We start from the raw sequence: 20056 nt of genomic DNA, 5'->3' as shown, positions 1-20056 counted from the left end.
TTATTTCGCCATCAACGAAGAGAACACTTCCTTGGCAAAAATAAATAAATAAATAAAAAGAAAAAAAAAAAAAACTTTTTCCAACATGAGGACCACTCAACCGCTGTTCGGAGTTGGAAAGTTGCTGCAAGTTAGCATATCTCGACGGTCACTGATGGAACTCTTACAGCAGGTGGACCCTTGTTAAGTTCCTCCTGACCAATTCTGTACCTTCGCTGCATCGCCAACAATGGAGAGAATATACATGGTTATGATCCGTCAAAGAATTGTTTTTGGCTGAAAGTAAAGACGGTGGAGTCGCTACTGTCAGCGAGCCCAGCCATCAAACAACCGATTCCGAGCTCGAGCTGAGCTTTGACATGACTCTCCCTTGGAAAAGCTTGATAACTGTACGCAGCAGAGGATGTCCGAGTAAAATAATGGTATGGACACGATTATCGAATTGAGTACTGCAAACGAATTACTATAGGGCAAGAGATTAAAAAGGAAGAGAGATGAGTCCTTGTGGAGGCTACGGCATTTCTGGGCAACAGTGTTTACGATGAATTTGTGATTTCGTGTTCCCTCGCTCAATATAAAAATATCATTAAAAAAGCATTTTTCTTTGTCCTTTTCTGCTACACCTTTTACATTGATTAATTCCTAAAAAGGCTCTGCAAGTATGCGCTCCCAGCTCATCACACTCCCCTCCAAGCCCCGTCAAAAATTACCAACGCAACTGTTTTAAAAATCCAGATTACAGGAAGATAAGTGTCTTCGTATAACCATGTGAAATTCCTGCTACTCCAGCACCGATTTACGAACAAAAATAGATGAAAATTCCATGCTTTTCGTCGGAAACCGGAAATGGGGTTGGTGATGAGAAACAGTAAATACCCATTTCTTATCAGTTTGATGATTCTGTAAGTAGCATCGGAAAAAGCATATCCATGGGAAGTCTTGTTGTCTTATTCTAGAATTCATTTCATGAGAGACGAATGCCTTGTGAAGGGAATAACTCTCACATCGAAATAGAGCGGAGGTTGCTTTCAATCCAACACATTCAAGTAATGAATTCAAGTTTAAGCTATTATTATAGTGTTTATGCAAATTTGTTTTACTCGGTCTTGAAATGGAGAGCTGATGGAGCTTGTTTTTCTGTCGGTGCAGAGGGGAGGGTTCCAAGGGGCAAATCGAGTGCAATTGTCTGACATATTTTACTGACAAATGGCATTGGTAATGGTGTTGGCATTTTTTGTTGATAAAATTGGAGGGAACATCTGTGGCAGAAACAGAAAGTAATTTCGACTGGAAATCAAATATGGGAACAGATGAGTGATCACTGATCGAAACCCCTTCCTCCTATAAATGCCCAAAAAGGTAGGGAAAAAACACTATAATAAAAAAAGCCTCTTTCATACATATATACTGATGCAATTGCTCACCTTTGCCTTGGCTGAAATGGGATTAGAGCTGGTTCTTTTTCAGAATTATTAGAGTTGAGATATCTTCAATTTCATTATTGCCTAATATTGTTAAAATTGGATTGAACTAGCCAAGCGAACTATTAGAGTTGAAATATCTTCAGCTGTGAACTTGACCAAGTTCAACCACCAATTCCCGGGCTACTCTATGGCTCGTGATTCATAACCTTAGATTCTTCTCCATTGCCTTGTCGTGGTAGCCAGGGTCTTTAGTGCCGAATATTCCTATTGTACTCTTCTGGGTCCATTTTGCCCGCAGTCATGGCTGTTTGCAGGGTTCACTGGTTTACAGAACTAAATATAGCAGCTGATACCCTTCTGGCAGATCATGACTTCAGTAGTGATGATAAATTGGCACTGATTATGTCCCTCGAGTTTTCACTTAAGGTATCCGGACCCTTAAAAACTACTATGCATTCCACTTCTATATAAATCGATAATTTCAATACCTCCAATATACGACTGGTATCGAGTGAGGATGATAGTAATAGCAATCCACAAGACATTTCAACATCTTCTATGGGGAAAGGGAAGCCATTCACATGCTTGTCACAGAACCCTGGACCAATCAAGAGGCTTATTCTCACGTTCAGGATTGGCCAAGGGAGCCACGGGCTGGCTGAAAGCTCCACATCAGGCATGCTGAGTTGGTCTTTTGAGCTGGTCATTTTCTCTGACCACAAATGTTTCCTCAGCCAGGGTGGAGTCTTAAGCTTCGAAGCAAAAACTAACAAAACTTACGCATTGTTGTCAGAATTAGCTGTTCTTGTCCTCATGTTTGGTCTATTAAGAACAAAAGAAACAAATCTGAAACAGCTCATTCAGAGGTGAAACCACCAATACCATTACCCTCCAGAGCAGATCAGTTTTTTTGCAACTGCAACCAGCAGTTGCACTGAACAGTACAAAGGATGTTCACTGGTTGACATCATAGCAATCATAAAACAAACAACACGGTACCTCTTCATGTTGGTTTTTTCAAGATTAAATGAGTTTCTCATATGTTAACAGAGAAACCCTAAACATGAAAATATGGAATAAACCCTAGAGATTTACAGATACATGAAGGCCATCATAGCTCGGTTGAACATCAAAGCCTTTCAAGTTTTTCATTAACTTTATCATGGTCCATTAGATGCATCAACCCTACATGCAAAAAAAAAAACTTAATTTTTAAAAGCAAGTAAATTAAATAACTTTAGTCATTGGTTTGGTTCCATGTACAATGATAATACTCAGTCTGGTTATCATGTCGAACAGATGGTCTTAAACATTAATCTTAGCCACTATCAGATATCTTCGATTATGAAAAAAAGATAATTATGATAGTGACAAAAATGAAAGGAATTTACCCATGAAAATTGTTACCCTGGGTTTAATTTTTTCAAACTTCCTCAAGGGCCTGAGAACCATTTGAAGGTGGAAAGATTTTAGAAATTGATAAAAGTTGTAACAAGACTAAAAATGTGAAAAGTATGAATAGTACCCTCGGTAGTCCAATATGTGTAGAAGAAGAATGATCTGGCCTTTGTGCATCCTAACAGAGTCCAATAAGAAACAAGCACAAACAGATATATGATGTATAAATCAGAAAACGACTTGATAAGTGGCGATGTCTTACAGTTTTAAAGAAGAATAAGTAACAGACTTACTAAAATCACAAGTTCACAGTCCTTGAGTAATGAATGAGTCTTTTCAGGTATCTCAAACATAAAGTGGATAAATAGCAGAAACAATGATACTGCTACCATAATAATTAGGAACTCAAGTCCAAATTGGAAGCCTGACAAATTTAACAGCCACCAAGGGAAACAAGTAGTTGAATGTATTGCCTTATGTAGCACCCATTGCTAGAGCGAAAGCCAAGGGAATGGTAACCTCGTCCATGCCATACAGGCAAAGGAATGACCTAAAGCAGTGGATGCCTGCATTTGTTTATATATATTGGTTGAAAGAACAATGAATTCATTTATGGTATCTCAAATGTCTCACAAAGTCTCACCTTTAGAAATCCATTTAACTGGGAATCAAAGAAGTATTTAAACAGTGCCCAATCTGGAACTGTTTAAAAATACTTCCAAGTGTTTCAAAATATCATATTACACTACTGAGTTCAAGTTTATGAACAGGTAAACTGGTGAAAAGCAAAGAAGCTTCCGAAATAGGTCCTAACCAAAGTTCAAAAGTAATTCCTGAAATTCCTTACCTTCAGATCATGAGCAATGAAAGGTTCCTCCTCTATAATATTGAACTGCAGCTCAGAAACAGCAGCCACAGGTGTGACCACACTCATATCCACTAAATAATAATGATTTTTCTTCATCACCTGAAACCATTTCAAATAGACTTAAGAATGAGTTCTCTGCTGGGCCAGGAAAATGGTAATACAAATCCTTGAGTTTCAACCTCGAAATCAGGCTTTGCCACATAAATTGGGATGTTGGGCTGGACATTGTAGGTCCAGTAATGTAGATCATCAAGACCTGGATCATAGACACAACCATGGTTACTCCTATTAATAACTGCTCGAAGCATTGATACTGCTATATCTACTCTTTTTTTATTATTATTGTCCTCTTTCTTGCTGCAAAGAAAGAATAGAAAGTGATATGAGCAACTCGTTTATTATTTTTCAACCAGATCAAATTTTGCTTTCAAGTTTCAAGATATCAGATACAATTTTTAATATCTCTATCCTAATTACAAGGACTCAAGCTACTTTATATTAAAAGAAACTCAGACCCCATAAGCTCCAGATACTTTACCAACCATACGATATCCTCAAAGGGAAAGGTTGGTATCTCCTCCATGTTTAGCTACTAGTTAAATTTGACCCTAAGATGTGTACTTTGTCCAATAAATAAAGAAACAGGCAGCACTGTTCTCTTCACCAATTTTATATCTAGTTATGCTCTTAAATGCAGAATGAGAAGTCCATAGTATAACCCTTCAGAATGCACAGATCACAGAGTCAGGGGACGATATATGCACTGCACTTTGTAAAGCTACTCAAAACAAACATTTTACTTATGATCCAACAAGAAGACATAGCAAAAGGAACAGAAGTTTCCAATCTCCAACATTGGCTTGGAGAGAAAACTGGAACTAGCTTTGACATTTGCAAACTCATGCCTCTGAATTAGCTAAACTGAAATCAACTGCAGTTAGAGTGATAAGGTAGCATGAAGAAGGATGTGATAAATACCTTTAGTGCAAAGGAAGTTATCAGACAATCCATCCGTGATGCAACAGTCAAGCATTTTTATCTAATGCAGAGCTCAGAATCCTTTGCCGAAAATAACCTAAAAGAGTACCATTTAGAAGACATTCTTAAAATAGCATAACCAATTTAAAATGCTAGTTCTTAATCACTATTACTGGTTCCATTACATTTGAATTAGGACTTGCACATTAAAGCACCCCCATAATGAGCTCAGCCCCCCTCTCCCTTCTATCTGCAGGCATGGCCCAACCTAGTCAGCCAGTTTGTTGCACTCACTTGGGTCTTTTAATTTCAACCTGGATAGGAGACCGGCTAGTTGGTCCAGCTAGGTTTGACAGTACTAAGATGTACAATAGATTTTTTCACAAATAGTGTGTTTGTACCAATAAGAAACCATAGGAAAAAAGTGCAAACGGAATAATTCCAGTTTAGGCAATGGAAAAATTTTCATCTCAATCCTTATTGCCCCACAAAAAAGTTATAAGGGATAGACAAATAATGTGTTTGTACCAATAAGAAACCATAGGAAAAAAGTGCAAACGGAATAATTCCAGTTTAGGCAATGGAAAAATTTTCATCTCAATCCTTATTGCCCCACAAAAAAGTTATAAGGGATAGAAAAACGGGTTTCCTAAAACTCCAACACAAAACAATGGGAGATGCAAGAAAGCTAGTCGAAGGAAGTTTACTTTCATAGGAAAATTGGTCAAAGGAAAATAATTTTTCTTTATTTAGTTTTCCTGTGATGGCCCAAACGGTCCCTAAATGTCAATTTTTTTCCTCATGTCTATTAAACAGTGCCTAAATGTGAAAGGTATGTAGAAGTTCATAAGCCTCAGACAAGTCCTTACACTGTTAAAATATATCATTTCAGAAGATTTAATGAAGAAAATACTTATCCAAATAAAGGAAACCATTAAGGACCAGTATGGTAGAAAAACCTACAGAATGCCCATTAGCAAATAAGTTTTTTTCCCACTTCAGGAATTTGATATGGAAGCATTAAAAAGACCAAAATCAAACAACAAAATATGTAACATAAAAAATAAAATGGTCAGATGTTCAAAATTAGTAATTTCTTTGCATAAATATGTAATTACAAGCAAAAACAACTTTCTTTGCCCGAGAAACCATGATTCTGACACTCCACCGAAGAGTACTCAATTCAAAAGGTATGGAACACTAATTAACAATCTCCAGCTTGATTCATATTAAAATCTAAATTTTTTCTTTTGACCATCATTAAAACGAGATTTGGTTAAGGTGGAAGGAAAGTAGAAAGATGAAAGATACAACCCCAGAGGGAGAAAACAATGAATTAAAGGATCACAATCTTGCTAAGCAGCAGGTACATGTGATCAGATTCAACAGAGAATCAAATTTTGGTTTACTCTACTCTTTGGTAGTCCCACTAAGAATACATTTTAGCTTCGACCCCCACCATATACCCACATTTAAGCAGCTGTGCTGTACTTCTAAGTACGAATAACATTTGTTTTTCTCATCAGTAGAGGCTACCATATGTTATAGACTACACTATAAATGAAGTATGATTTTCTTTTTCCTTTCTTGTTCTTTCCTTTGATAATGCACCTTGCATATACTTTATACAGCAGAAACTAAGAAATACAAACGATACTGCATTTCAGCTGATAGGGGAAACACGAAAAAGGCAAAAGAAGATGAAGATGGAGGGAAGACAGCAACTTGGACTATTTGAGACTTTGCAAGTTTAAGGAAGGTGTTAGAAAATCTTTTGAGGGGTAGTTTCATCTTTTCCCATCTGCAGTAGTTTCGAGAGTTTACACTGTCTTGTTCTGCATGTTTAGATAAGTCTCTAGACTTATTTTTATATAATTTGATTATATATATTGGGAAATATAAGGTTTTAAGTTATTTTAAATGTATAGGTGCATTTCTGTAAATTGTCTTATTTTTTACTCAATAAAAGAGAGGGGGTGAATGAGAGTCAATTCTGAACTCTCTTTTCAATTCCTTCTCTCCTCTTCTCCCTCTCAACTCCTCTCTCTCTACTCTTCTATTTGTTTTTTATCATGGTATCAGAGCAATGAATCCTAGTTCGGGAGTCTTCATTATTCATCTTGTCACTCCACAGAAGGCTGAGGCTTCTTAGAAAGGGTTCCTCGAGATTTGTGCCCTACTGGTTGACAAAAAGTTACTTTTTTTCTTGTCTTTTCTGCCATAACCCTAAGGTTGTTGGCTACTACTGCATTTAGTGCAGTTTGTTGATGAGATAAGAGCCCTAGAAGGACTTCTTGATTGGGGAAACTCACCTCTTGCCTAGTGTGCAGCCCAATACTGGGCTCTTTGACTGTGTCATGCTCTGGAAAGGTGACATCAGCCCTTTTTCTTGGTAATCTGGTATTTTTTAGTGTACAATCACTCTCTATCGGTGGAATTAGATTAATTTGGGTTTAAGCGCAGATTGCATAAAGACCCTAATTTTCTGTAAAAGGGCCCTACCTATCTTGCGCACCTATCTTGTTGCCCGAAGTTCTAATTGCTGAATTGTGACTGTTTTGTGATAATTATGGCTGATTCCGGTGAGGTATACACCCCCTCAAAAGAGGTAAGGAATTCTAATGGAAAAGATTCGATTGTGACAACGACTAAGAAATTCAATGGGTAGAATTATCTTAACTAGGCTAAATCAACTCAGATACACTTAAAAGCCAAGCGGAAATCAAAGCATATAAGAGATGAAACTCCAGTACCTATGAATGATGACTAGGAGGTAGAAGACTGTCAGGTTATGACCTGGATAATGAACAACATCGATTCCAAAGTTAAGGAATCAAGTTATGAATTACAAGACTGCAAAAGAAATGTGGATGTCTATGAAATCTCTATGGATGGCTCTGGTAGAGGTCGAGGCCAAGGTGATGGTCAATCAATGAAAAAGTGTATTCATTGTGGTCACTCCAACCACTTCTCTGATAAGTGTTGGGCTAAATATAGAAAGCCAACATGGCAAATTTCTAGTGTTCATGAGCACACTAAGCCTCCCACTGGAGTAGTCTGCAATATTACACCAAGGCTACCTGATGAGATGAGCTAGCTAGCTCAATGTATGGTTCAATTGACTGTTGCTTCTTCCTTAGCATCAACGACTCAGACTTCCATTTTTACAACTACTTTGGCTAGTTCTGGTATGCCCGCTCTTAATGTGCGTCTATCATCTACTTGGGTTCTTGACTCAGGAGCTACTACCTATATGTTAGGCATGTCATCTTTATTATCGGACTTAAAAGAGTCTTCTAATATTAAGCATGTTACCTTAGTTGATGGTTTTGTTTCATCAGTTCAAGGGATTGGTACATTGGTCTCAACCTTATTCATGTCTCCTGTCTGTATTATTTGGTCTCAACTTTCCCCTAAATCTGTCTTTTAGTCAGTTGACTAAGTCTATGAATTGCTCATTAACATTTTTCCAACCCATTGTCCTTTAAGGATCTCATGACGAGGAGGATGATTAGTTTTGCACGTGAGAGAGCCAAATTGTATTATTTGGAGAGTCACTCACCGGACTCTATAGCCTCACCTCTACAGTGGCATTTATGGTTACGTCATTCTTCTCCAGCAAAATAGGTTCAGTTTTTTCCTACATTTCCTTCTAGTTTTAGTGAGAATTGTGCCTGATAGGGAAGCATTAAAAAAATTCTTCTTTTGCACTTGGGGATAAAATACCCATACAGGTTTTGACGCCCTCAGTCACGTTATTTCCATTATCTCCTTGTGTATTTGGATGTGTCTGCTTCGCACATATATTTGGTCCATCCAGAGATAAAATGTCCCCTCGTGCAGTAAAGTGTATTTTCTTGGATTTTCTTGTGCACAAAAGGGATACAAATGCTTTTGTCATTCTACAAAGAAGACATTTGTGTCTACCAATGTGACATTTTTTTAGGACACTCTCTTCTTTGCTTCATTGATTATAGATATATTTCCTTGTACTGCTACAAGTCCAAAGATAGTTGCTCCTACACCTGTAGTGGATGTTCCTGACCCTTCACGTAGTGATACTATTGAGAAACCATTGCATGTATTTCGTAGAAGACAAGTGACTCCGCATCAGGGTTCAATTCCCTCTCTTAAATCGGATTATGACCCTATTGCTTTTTGAAAGAGTGTTCAGATAAGTATTGGTTATCCTTTGTCAAATTTGTTTCCTTTGATTCACTGTCTAACCAATACAAACAATTTGTTTGTCCTTGTCTTCTTGTACTATTCCTCCTTCTGTGCAGGATGATCTCTCCTCTCCTTAATGGAAGCAAGTCATGGATATTGAGATGGAAGCACTACTAAACAAAGACACCTGGCAATTGTGTGATCTGCCACCAGGTGATACAGTTGTTGGATGTAGATGGGTATATACTGTAAAGTATAAGGTTGATGGTGTTGAGTGGTGGAGTCTGGTCCACAACACTCGAGTAGATGGGCCACTGTAAGAGAGGTGGGCCCAAGGGACACGGAGGCTTATTTTGTTTTTCTGTGTTGCGTACGCTGCACTCTATCAAAGAAATGAAGGGGCTTTCATTTCTGTTGATTAATATTTCTCCCTCGGAACTTACATAGACACAGTGGAAAAACAGGGTAAGTCACGGGACTCACAGATAGCGTTCGGAAGAAGCTCGAGACTCTCGGTGCCGGGGGAAAAACAGAGGAAGCTCGGCACCAGGAGAAGAACAGAGGAGCTTGAGGGACTCGGTACCGAGAAGCAGCGAGAAGGCTTGAGAAGCCTTGAGCGATGCCGACGTTGTTGCCGGAGAAGAGAGAGTCGTGGAGGCTCGGGACTTTGGATCTCTACGTCGGTGTGTACGACAAGTGGGAGAAAGCTCGGGACTCAGATACAGAGGAGCTTTCTCGTTGTCGCGAGGTTCGGTGGTGTCACCGGAAGAGATTGGCTCGAGGTCTCGGCGTTGTCGCCAGAAGAGACTGGTTTGGGTCTCGGTGCTGTCTCCGGAAGAGACTGGCTCGGGTTTCGGCGTTGTTGCCGGAAGAGACTGGCTCGGGTCTCGGCATTGTCGCAGGAACAGGGAGGCGTCCCGGTGCTGCTGGTAGAGGCAGCAGGGAGGCGTTCCGGTGCTACTGCTAGTAGAGGCAGCAGGGAGGCGTTCCGGTGCTGCTGGTAGAGGCAGTAGGGAGGCGTTCCAGTGATGCTGCTAGTATAGGCAACAGGGAGGCATTCCGTTGATGCTGCTAGTAAAGGCAGTAGGGAGGCGTTCCGGTGATGCTGCTGGTAGAGGCAGCAGGGAGGCGTTCCGGTGATGCTGTTGGTAGAGGCAACAGGGAGGCATTCCGGTGCTACTGGTAGAGGCAGCAGGAAGAGGTGATTTTGTGTCGTTCTGGAAGAGAGGCTCTCGGCACCCGTCACTACTGTTACAGATAACTCTCTGGGCTTGTTGTAACGGTGAGGTTGTGTACTGTTGTGAGTAACAACCTTATTGAGATTCCTCGAGTAATAAAATCTTCTGCAGCTCCCGTGGACGTAGGCAATTTGCCGAACCACGTAAATCTTTGTGTCGTGTGTGATTACTTGTACCTTTGTTGTCATCGATTTTTCATAACAGATGGATCAATACAAGGCTCAATCGGTAGCCAATGGCTACACATAGGCATATGGAGTAGATGTGTTTGAGACTTTCTCTCTAGTTGTTTGACTATTTTCTGTCCGAATTTTTATATCTGTAGTTGTAAACCAAGTATGGCCATTGTGTTAGCTCGATATTTAAAATGCTCTATTGTACAATGATCTGGAGGAGGAAATCTACATGAAGCAACTTCCTGAGTATGTTGCCCAAAGGGAGATTGATAAATTATGCAGACTCAAGAAAGCTATAAATGGTTTCAAATAAAGCCCACATGCATTGTTTGGGAAATTTAGCCAAGTCATCATGTTTATTGGATTATCCAGAAGTCACTGTGACCATTCACTCTTTGTCAAAATCGTCTAGTATTTCGGTGTTGTTAATATATGTGGATGACATCATCTTATCTGGTAGTGATGTGACAAGTATTGAAGAAGTAAAGGCACATCTGGCCAAACAATTAGACTAAAGACCTTATTTTTATTAAAGTATTTCATGGGCAGGTCTTGTGCCGGCACAGAGGAAGTATGTCACAAATATATTGCAAGCATATGGATTGTTGGGTGCCAAGCCAATTGAAATTTTCATGAAAGTTAGGCATGATATCCATGATGGACAAAGTGTTGAACTCAATGATAAGACATCATCGACTAGTTGGCAAACTCATATATGCTACAATTACTCGTCTTGACATATCTTTTGTTGTTAGTGTAATTAGCCAATTCCTGGAATGCTCTAGCAAAATTCATCTAGAGGTTATACAAAGAATTTTGAGATATTTGAAAGGATTACCTAGAAAGGATCTATTATTTAAACCCCATGATCACCTAAAAATAGAAGCAGTTTCAGTTGCAAACCATTGCAGATTCAAAATTGGACAGGAAGTCTACCACAAGTTATTGTGTGTTCTTAGGAAACAATTTGATAAGCTGGAAGAGCAAAATTCATCTAGAGGTTATACAAAGAATTTTGAGATATTTGAAAGGATTACCTAGAAAGGATCTATTATTTAAACCCCATGATCACCTAAAAATAGAAGCAGTTTCAGTTGCAAACCATTGCAGGTTCAAAATTGGATAGGAAGTCTACCACAAGTTATTGTGTGTTCTTAGGAAACAATTTGATAAGCTGGAAGAGCAAGAAACAAAATGTTGTATAGAGCATTTTGATAAGCTCGGTCTAGTGCTGAAACTGAGTATAGAGTCAAGGCTCATACTTAGTGAATTAATATGGGTAAGTCCTGGTAACATAATGGATCTACAAAGGGTACTAAATATATTGAGGTGGAGTACTACATAATGGATCTACCCATGACTATGTACTACAACAATCAGGCAGCTATACTCATTGCAAGGAATCCAGTATTCCATGAGAGAACTAAATATATTGAGGTGGAGTACTTTATTCGAACCACGGTAATGAGAAAGGAAGTCATCACTCCCTATGTGCGATTTGGTAATCCAACTAGAGATGTGTTTACCAAACCTTTGGGTAAACACGAGTTTGGGATATTCCATAACAAGTTGAGCCTTATGGACATACATGTTTCAACTTGAGGGGATGTGTTAGAAAATCTATTGAGAGGTTGTTTCGTCTTTTCCCATTTGTTGCAGTTTTTGGAGTTTACATTATCTTGTTCTGCATGCTTAGATATATCTCTAGACTTATTTTTATATAACTTTATTATGAATATTGGGAGATATAAGGGTTTAAGTGACTTTAAGTGTATAGGGGCATTTTTGTAAATTGCCTTATTCTCATTTAATAAAATTAGTTGGGGGTCGAGCACGACTCCCAACGATAGTCAATTCTGAAGTCTCGCTTCTCAATTCCTTTCTCTCCTCTTCTCTCTCGACTCCTCTCTCTCTATTCTTCTATTTGCTTTTTATCAGAAGGAATAGAAACGTAAACCATTTTTGCAAGCAATTGATCGACAACCGGTACTTGAAACAAGTATAGACATAAGATGGCATTCCACTGGATAAAAATAACACAAGATGAGAAAGAAAAGGCCGCATTAGATAGAATCGTGAGAACATCATTGCCAGCACAAACCAATTTGGAGAAGGAAATGGCATGAAACGCTCCGATCAAAATACAGAGGAACAAAAAAGAAAAAAAGAAAAAAGAAGAAGCACATGTTAGAACTATTTCGCCTCGAAGAGGAATTCTTGCTGCTTCCTAGCATGCAGGTATGTTCATATATAACAAAAGGAATGTTAAAAGAAAAAGCTAAACAAAGCAAAATACCATGATGGGTACCATCCAAGATTACGTACTAGACTGAAGGCGTGCTTGGAAATTCTGTTTGAAGGGCGAGAAAAAAAAATCTTTTCAAGGCAAAAGCATGAGCAGGTCGAACTGGAGCTTTGCATAGTACGCGGTTTAAAGTACAAAACGCAGGGACAGATAACGCAGCAGGCGACAGCGGCAGCACCATAGAAGCAGAGCATGCAGATTGCAGAAAGTAGAGTCGAACTTGAAGGGATTTTTGTTTCATCGGAAAACGAGCAATTCGCTCCCCGGGACGAGGTCGAGAGGTCCACACCAACCAGAAACAGAAAGGGAAGAAAAGGCCCATCGGACAAGTATACGGTTGATTCTTACGATAGATCACCCTTTCACTCTTAAGATGAAAATAAAATAAAATAAAAACAAAACTTCATTTCGCTCGTAACTGATCGAAGGGTCTTACATTCGGGAAATGGAGAATTTTGGAAGCGATGAATGGAATAAAAAATCGCTTGAAATCCGTCAAATTTCATTTCTTGCATCCCGCTCAGTTTTTACTTCATTGCTCACTGGAAATCCGTTCATGGCCATTTAGACATCCTGCACTATGGCTGTCCAGCATAGATTAAATGAAGGGTTAAATCACTCGCTGTTACCGGGAAGGCAATGTACTGGATACGTAGAGAATATCCAGAAATCCAAAATATATCGTATCTGCAGATAAACTCTGGAGCTCGGGAAAGTTTGTAATGCACTTGAACTCATCGGTGAACCAGATAACATAAGTATATAATTAACTCTCTTTTAATAAAATGTTTTTTTTATTAATGTTGCTCAACCCTAAATGGTACCTACTCTTCAATTGTGGATCATCATCTCGCCTCAACCACAAAAGATTAAACACGTCGCTCTTTCTATTCTGCTTTCTATCTCTCATTTTCTTGATTCTTAGGCGAACATATTAAAAGTTAAAATACTCGGTCCATTAAAATGCCAGGTTCTAATAAAAGTTGTTCAGAGACGTTTTAGCTGCACAAGAGAAAAATGGGTGTGAAATTAATATACATATCAACTATTTCCATTTGCTTCGTCCGAACAAATAATAGTGTACAGACAACAAACCCTCAACACTATGATTGGATAGGAAACCCACCCAACTTAATGCAACGAAAATTGCTGAGGAATGAATAATGTGAAAAGGAAAAGGAAAGAAAGAGAAGAAAAGAATATATATAGACCCTCTACCCAAAAACACAAAGAAGAAGAAGAAGTAAACTAGCCATTTTTATTGTGAACCTGTATGCGTCCCTAATGATGAATATTTCTTGTGCAGCTTCCCTTTAATTTGTCTAATCTTTGCTTCCACTCTGACTGTGAACCCAATCTTTGTTTCCTGCCTTGCCTTAGACCTCTCTCTGGTCCACATGAATCGATCCTCCACATCTTTCCTATAATACTTGATTTCTTGGATGACATGGTGATCCATGGGGTTGAAGGATCTCTGAAACGAGATGTAGGTCAAATAGGGAAGATTGCAAGCGAAGGTTATCAGAAGCGTGACCCACCAATAAATTGGTGCCGGGGCCAGAGCTTCTACAAGGATCTGGAAGGCATTGCCGGATATGATTGGAGAGACCATTCCATAGAGGACTAGGAAGAGATACCAAGTCGCTATGCTGCCCCACACAAAGAGGTGCTGGATCCATGTGAAGTGGCTCATTGTGAGGGCAATTTGACAATTGACGGTCCAGATGATGCAGGTGAACATGGTAGTCCCTACAGATGACATATCTGATGTCTGCCCATCAGCACGGAATGCTTGGTCGTAAAAGATGTTGATGTTCAGGAAGAAAATGATTAGTGATGCATATAGACCATTGGCCATCCAACCCAGGATCCTGTACCAGTCAAAGAATACATTCCTCGGTCCTTGCCGGTACAGAGCTGGAAACTGCAAATGGTAGATTTTTAGTTACAAAATGTAAAGATGAAAGCAATTAAATTATCACTAATACCATTCAATGCCAAATTAAGCACAAGAAAAATAATATTTACAACAGCAATGTCGACAGCTAACCTGTAAGCAGACATCAGAAGAGACATCTTGTTCAAAGACACCCAAAGATATGACCGGCAAGGATGTGAGAATGACATTGAAGAGAAGCATGTACCAGTCGTCATAGACAGATTGCCCAGAAAAGCTAGTGTACGCCTCAAAGTAGAATAGGGTAAGACCAAATGCTATATTCTTGTAAAAGAAATAGCAAACCTGAACACAATTAAACTTCAAGATTAAACATATAACAAGAAAAGACTTCAACAATAGATTGCCTCAATTACATAAAAAAAAATATAAAAAAATAATACATTGCCTCACAAAGATAATGAAAATAAGAAAGACAAAAAAAAAAAAAAAAAAGAGGCATTTCTTACCATCTGGGCAATTCTCCTATAGCACCAGTGCCCATGAACTACAAGAAGTCGCTCCAGAAACCGAAATTGTGCAATGGAGAAGTCACTAGCCATTACAGCCTGCAAGCAGCTGAAAGCTTCTGAGATAGCCAGAATAGATACATAGCATGCTTTGATGGGGTTGAAAGAAATCCAGATGCGAGACCATCTTTCCACAACATTGAATCTAGGCTTTATTTTCAAAACCACTGATGGCACTAAATTTCTCATGTGCTCAAATAAACAGTTAACATTGAAGAAGTAACTCCCGAAGTTCAAAATTACCACAAATTCCTTATCATGCTACTATCAGGAATGCTGTTGCTTCTGCTTCAGAGCAGGAATTGCTAACAAATACAATGGGGACAAGATACCCCACACAAGAGGCAAAAAAATACACTAGAATAGAGAATTCCAACTCAGTTCCATGATATATTGATGTTATAAAATAAGCAGGAATGAAGCAGTAGCTTAACAACAAAAAGTAACCATAATTATAGGTAAAATTTAATTGAACTCCAAGGAATGATCAAATGCATCTGGAAAGCCAAGCAAAGCTTTTGAAGAAATAAGAGTAAAACTGTGCAATACCAACCTGCATTCCTTCCACTCCACTAATACCAACCCCAATGTCAGCCTCTTGAATCATACCAACATCGTTGGCACCATCACCTATTGCCAAAGTGGTCTTCCCAGTCCCCTCTTTAACCAACCTTGTGACCTGGTCAAGGAAATTTATAAGGTAGATGAGACAATAAAAGACAATAGCAATCTTAACAAAAGCTGCTTATATGTGATGACTGCCAAAACTAACAACTCAGTAGAGGTTGAGCAAGATATTAGTAGACAATAAGTTAAACCTACCAAAGCCTTTTGCTTAGGTGAGACCCGACAACATATTACAGATGCACAATCAACTGCCAAAGCCAAAAACAGGTGCTTGATGTCTTCCTCTAATGCATAAGAAAGACTCTTCCCATCAATAATGAGAGCAAATGCAGCATGTGGGTCTTTTTCGAGCTTCACCATTTGGGAGGCATTGGTTATTTGCATCAAAATATTCTCTTTGACAGCCTGACCAGTCATCAAACAGAGCAACAAAGCCTAACATGAAATCAACTTCCTGCAGGTTGTGTAAGGTATTGTGGCAAACTATAACAAGCATGGATGATACAACAAAACAATCCATACCTTCTTGTTATCTTGGGTTAGAAGCTCTGTATTTGGGGTTGTTATGGTTATCTGTTTCATGCCCTGTCGAAGAAGACTGCACGCAAATCTGCAACACAGGTAGCAGAGGTTAAATAACCTAACTGTCTGCCTAATGCCAGTGAGAAGCAGAGACATGGTTTTCAATAGAGAAAGGGCCTACCCTATGTTGATTGCAGTTTCCATCTTGTCACCAGTCAGCACCCAGATCTTAAGACCAGCTTGGGCTAGTTTATCGATGCACTGAGGAACCTTTCATGAGGAAAAAAACGATAGTGGAGAAAAGTCATTGGGGTTAATAAAAATCCTTGTTAGACAGTCACATTAAGCAAAAACTTACCCCCTTCTGTAATTTGTCCTCCACAGCTGTTGCACCCACAAGAACTAAGTCTTTCTCCATCAAGTCAGCAACACGGTCAAGGAATGCCTCTCTTTCAGGGCCTATTGTTGTCTTTGCTTTCAGAAACTCACTGTTCCAAGCAGAGTACTCCAATTCCTCAAGTTTCCTGTATGCGAGTACCAAGGTGCGTAATCCTGCTTCGCCATACTCAGTTAAATGCCGACTGGTTTCTTCCTCATATGCTCTTCCATTTTTTGACAACCGCTCAAATATAATGCTGCATGAGCCAGAGTTGCTTATTGAAATATTGAATGCCAGATGAAGGCTTCAATGAGTTTAATAAATAATTTGAGGATGAGGAAGAAGAAACAGAGAACAAGCAAATCAGACCTGTCTGCACCTTTGCAGAGGAGAAGAATCTGCCCGTCTTCATCACGCACAATTACAGACATTCGCTTACGTTTACTACTGAACTCCAACAAATTGAGAATTTTGAACTCCCTGATGAAGATGTAAATGAATTAGAAAAAAAAAGTGTGAATGTAATTGATTATTAATCCCTTTCTAATGTAGATTTTTTAGGTTATCTAATTCAAACTTTATTATCAAACCTTTCAACTGGCTGTCCAGTGGAAGAATATCTTTCTCGGACGAAGACACTCGACTGCGTCCTCTTACAAAACTCAAACCCAAATTCTCTTGCTGCAACAAGGAAAGCTGCTTCATCAGGTGATTCCGCTTCATAGTTGAAGCTTCCTGTTTCCTCATTAACCTCAGGAATGGCTGTGTGACAAAGTGCAAGAATCCGACAGAATAACAAAATAACCTCCGAGTTGACTTCTCTTAACCACTTTCCGCCCATGAGTCGATCATCCTCAAAGCTGAACCCTTTAATCTGAGGCTTCTGTGACTTCTCTACCTTTGGGCTCAATCCACTATCCAATGCAATCTCTGTAAGATTAGTGCCAGTCCCTGCCCACGAATCCCCATCCCTGGGGCTTTCAACAGGAACAGAAACTTGTTGATTCTGCCCATTAAGATCAGCTGCCATAAGCTTTGCTGCAGCAATTTCAACCTCACTTGAACGCAAACCATATGAAACCCCAGAAATAGAACACTTAAGGAAGTCCATTTGGTTGCATGTCAAAGTGCCAGTTTTGTCTGAAAGAATGGTATCAACCTGGCCAAGCTCCTCATTTAAGTTGGACGTTCGAGCTAGTGCAGTATCCCCAGTTTCCTCATCATACATTTGAATGTCTTGGTTAATGAACATTGCTTGCAAGACCTTCACAACCTCAATAGAGACATAAAGAGAGATTGGTATTAAGTAACCATAAAGTATGAGAGCTGTGACTAGATGAAAAACACCCGATAAAGCGGGCCTCTGTGGATCATATAAATTTGAGGTGTTCTGTGGTTGCAAGTACCACCAATTAGGCATATGAAACTTTGTTTTAACAGCAAAACCAATGGAGCTGATTAAGGAAATCAGTACAAGAAGAGTAAAAAGGATGTATATGATTTGGTCCATTTTCCTCTCAATTGTACTCCTCTTAGACGGAGACTTGGTTGAATTCTGCATGACTTTGCTATCATGACCAGTAAATATCACCACTCCATAAACAAATGAGGTGTTCCTGAGCTTTGAATCTCTGAGGAGTATCTGACTAGGATCAAGAGCATAAACCTGTCTTTCATACTCAAAATTACCCACAAAACTGTAAAGGTGAGGGTTTGGATCTTCACATCTGATTGTTCCAACGAAATCCTTAAAAGTCACATTTTCATCCAGAGGCAGCGTTACTTCCAAGGATCTCTTTACTTTTAAGTTTGTCTCTCCATCCAAATTCATGGTCTCCACGTAGCATATTCCATCATCATAGCTTGAAGACAGCAAAAGCAAATCAGCCGGGAAGAACTGATCCTTTTCCACTTTGACGACATCTCCCACCCTAATCTTTTGCCAAGTTTTGTTAATAAACTGTCCACCCCCTTTATGGATGCTGACTTTTCGACTATTGACCTTCATATCTTGCATAAACCTGCGCCAATCTTCCAAAGCTTCTTTGGCCATACTTAGCCCAACAACAAAAGCCAAAGGAGCAATCACACTAACAGCAGAGAACGGAGCAAGTGGGGTAAGTGAGAGAATAGCCGTCAAGAGGAAGTAAAGATTGGCAACTCGTCGGAACTGTTCAAATATGGCCTTGGGAAGGAAAGTCACTACATTATATTTGGTGGTCGATATGTAGTTGGATGGGTACTTGAGGGGTTTCTTTCGGTGCATTCGAGGCTGATTGCAGTACACTACACGAGAAAATCCAGGTCCTCGAAGGGTATGCCCTCCACCTTCTGACTCTAAGACAGTTGGCCTGATGCAAGAGAAAGTATAGAGATTGCTCCATCGGAGCTTCTCCTTTATCCTCGATGCTCGAGGCATCTTCTTTTATTGTTTCCTCTCAGACAGTATCAAACTTGACATTGAACTATCTTTGGAGTTGGCCCTTGCTAGTTCCTCCCATCAAGAAAGAACTCCATAGGCGTGAGATATTCAAATTATAGGTGACCATGGAGAATCATCTGAAAAATAAAGTAAAAAAAATCACAATTAATGAATGTGAAAGAAAAACCCCTCGAGAGGCACCAATTTAGCCACAGCAGGATTTGTAAACAGAGCTTTCAGGCAGAAAATCAAATAGGTAAAACAGGGACATGGCAGCTTCGATACACTTTTTACGCTTTCAGTCACCTCTAACACCAAATTAATCCTTCATCTTCCATTCAAATATACACAACTAACGGTTCATCGAACATTCCGCTTTAAATGCCTCTAATCATAATTTCTACTGAGCCATAACAAAAAAAAAGTGGTAAATCTGCAAACTCTCACTTTAGATCAACAAACTCCTCCCCATTTCCATGGTGAGAAAAAATAACTCAATAAAGGAAAGGTACAACCAAACTCCGGAACTGGAAACACCAAATGTCTCCACGCATCAGGCTCATGAGCCTACTACATCAATTCTCCCACTAAAAGCAACTAAGTTCACGAAAAGAGAAACCTAACCACGACCAAAGACGATGCGACGAAAATTTAGCTGAATTAGAACCTTCGACCGCCGGCAAACAGGCCGAATTGCAAGAAACCGAAATGCACATTAAGCCTCTCAAACAAAACTTCAATCAAAGGTAAGAAATAGAGAAACAACCTGCATGAGAACCTCCAGCTGAAGAGAAAAGAAACTCGAAACGCAAAAGCAAAAGCGACAGTACCTGGAACCATGAGGAAGAAAAGCAAGAAAACCACGGCCGATGTCCAACAAGTCACGAACAAAACCAGATCGACAAGAATGGCATTCCCCAGCGGTCGACCAGGCGCTGAAGGAGAGGCCGAGATGGCGAGCAGCGACAGAGAAAAAAGAGGGGAAAAAACAAGAAAATGGGGAGCGCTTCCCAGTCTCCTCGTTCGAACCGAAACCAGGAATTTTCGGCCCCGTCGTCGGTTATAATCTTTAGGTATCTATTTTTG

The 20056-nt window shown here is 39.5% G+C and overlaps 1 protein-coding gene and 1 pseudogene across 2 annotated transcripts; both read right to left on the bottom strand.

Annotated features, from left to right (window-relative positions):
* Positions 1-2405: 2405 nt before the first annotated feature.
* LOC137947042 (uncharacterized) lies at positions 2406-4743 on the bottom strand (annotated as a pseudogene).
* An 8829-nt stretch (positions 4744-13572) lies between these two features.
* On the bottom strand, positions 13573-19985 carry LOC137945367 (probable phospholipid-transporting ATPase 4). 2 transcript variants are annotated; one of them, XM_068791232.1, is made up of 11 exons: positions 19801-19985; positions 17139-19107; positions 16918-17028; positions 16528-16804; positions 16351-16439; positions 16170-16257; positions 15843-16082; positions 15574-15699; positions 14961-15059; positions 14605-14796; positions 13573-14478 (listed from the first exon to the last, which is right to left on the bottom strand). In XM_068791232.1, exons 2-11 carry the CDS (start codon positions 18965-18967, stop codon positions 13813-13815), a joined length of 3717 nt encoding a protein of 1238 aa, XP_068647333.1. In that variant the 5' UTR covers positions 18968-19107; positions 19801-19985; the 3' UTR covers positions 13573-13812. The 2 variants fall into 2 exon arrangements, with proteins under 2 accessions (XP_068647333.1, XP_068647334.1); XM_068791233.1 differs by having other exon boundaries at positions 15843-16052.
* Positions 19986-20056: the final 71 nt, after the last annotated feature.

The sequence above is a fragment of the Aristolochia californica genome, unplaced genomic scaffold, assembly GCF_029961685.1.
Source record: "Aristolochia californica isolate CCGP_79_NKW_82.1479 unplaced genomic scaffold, dmAriCali1.0.hap1 SCAF_12, whole genome shotgun sequence".
In the NCBI taxonomy this organism is placed as follows: Eukaryota; Viridiplantae; Streptophyta; class Magnoliopsida; order Piperales; family Aristolochiaceae; genus Aristolochia; species Aristolochia californica.
The sequence above is the reverse complement of the archived record's forward strand: the minus strand, read 5'-3'. Positions and strand labels throughout refer to the sequence as shown.

Coding starts and splice junctions, on each gene's coding strand:
- LOC137945367 (XM_068791232.1), bottom strand. CDS start 18,967: ATGCCTCGAGCATCGAGGATAAAGGAGAAGCTCCGATGGAGCAATCTC. Junction 16,805..16,917: donor CTCTGCAAAGGTGCAGACAG/GTCTGATTTGCT, acceptor TGGCTCATGCAG/CATTATATTTGAGCGGTTGT. Junction 15,060..15,573: donor GTGGAGTGGAAGGAATGCAG/GTTGGTATTGCA, acceptor AGCTGCTTGCAG/GCTGTAATGGCTAGTGACTT.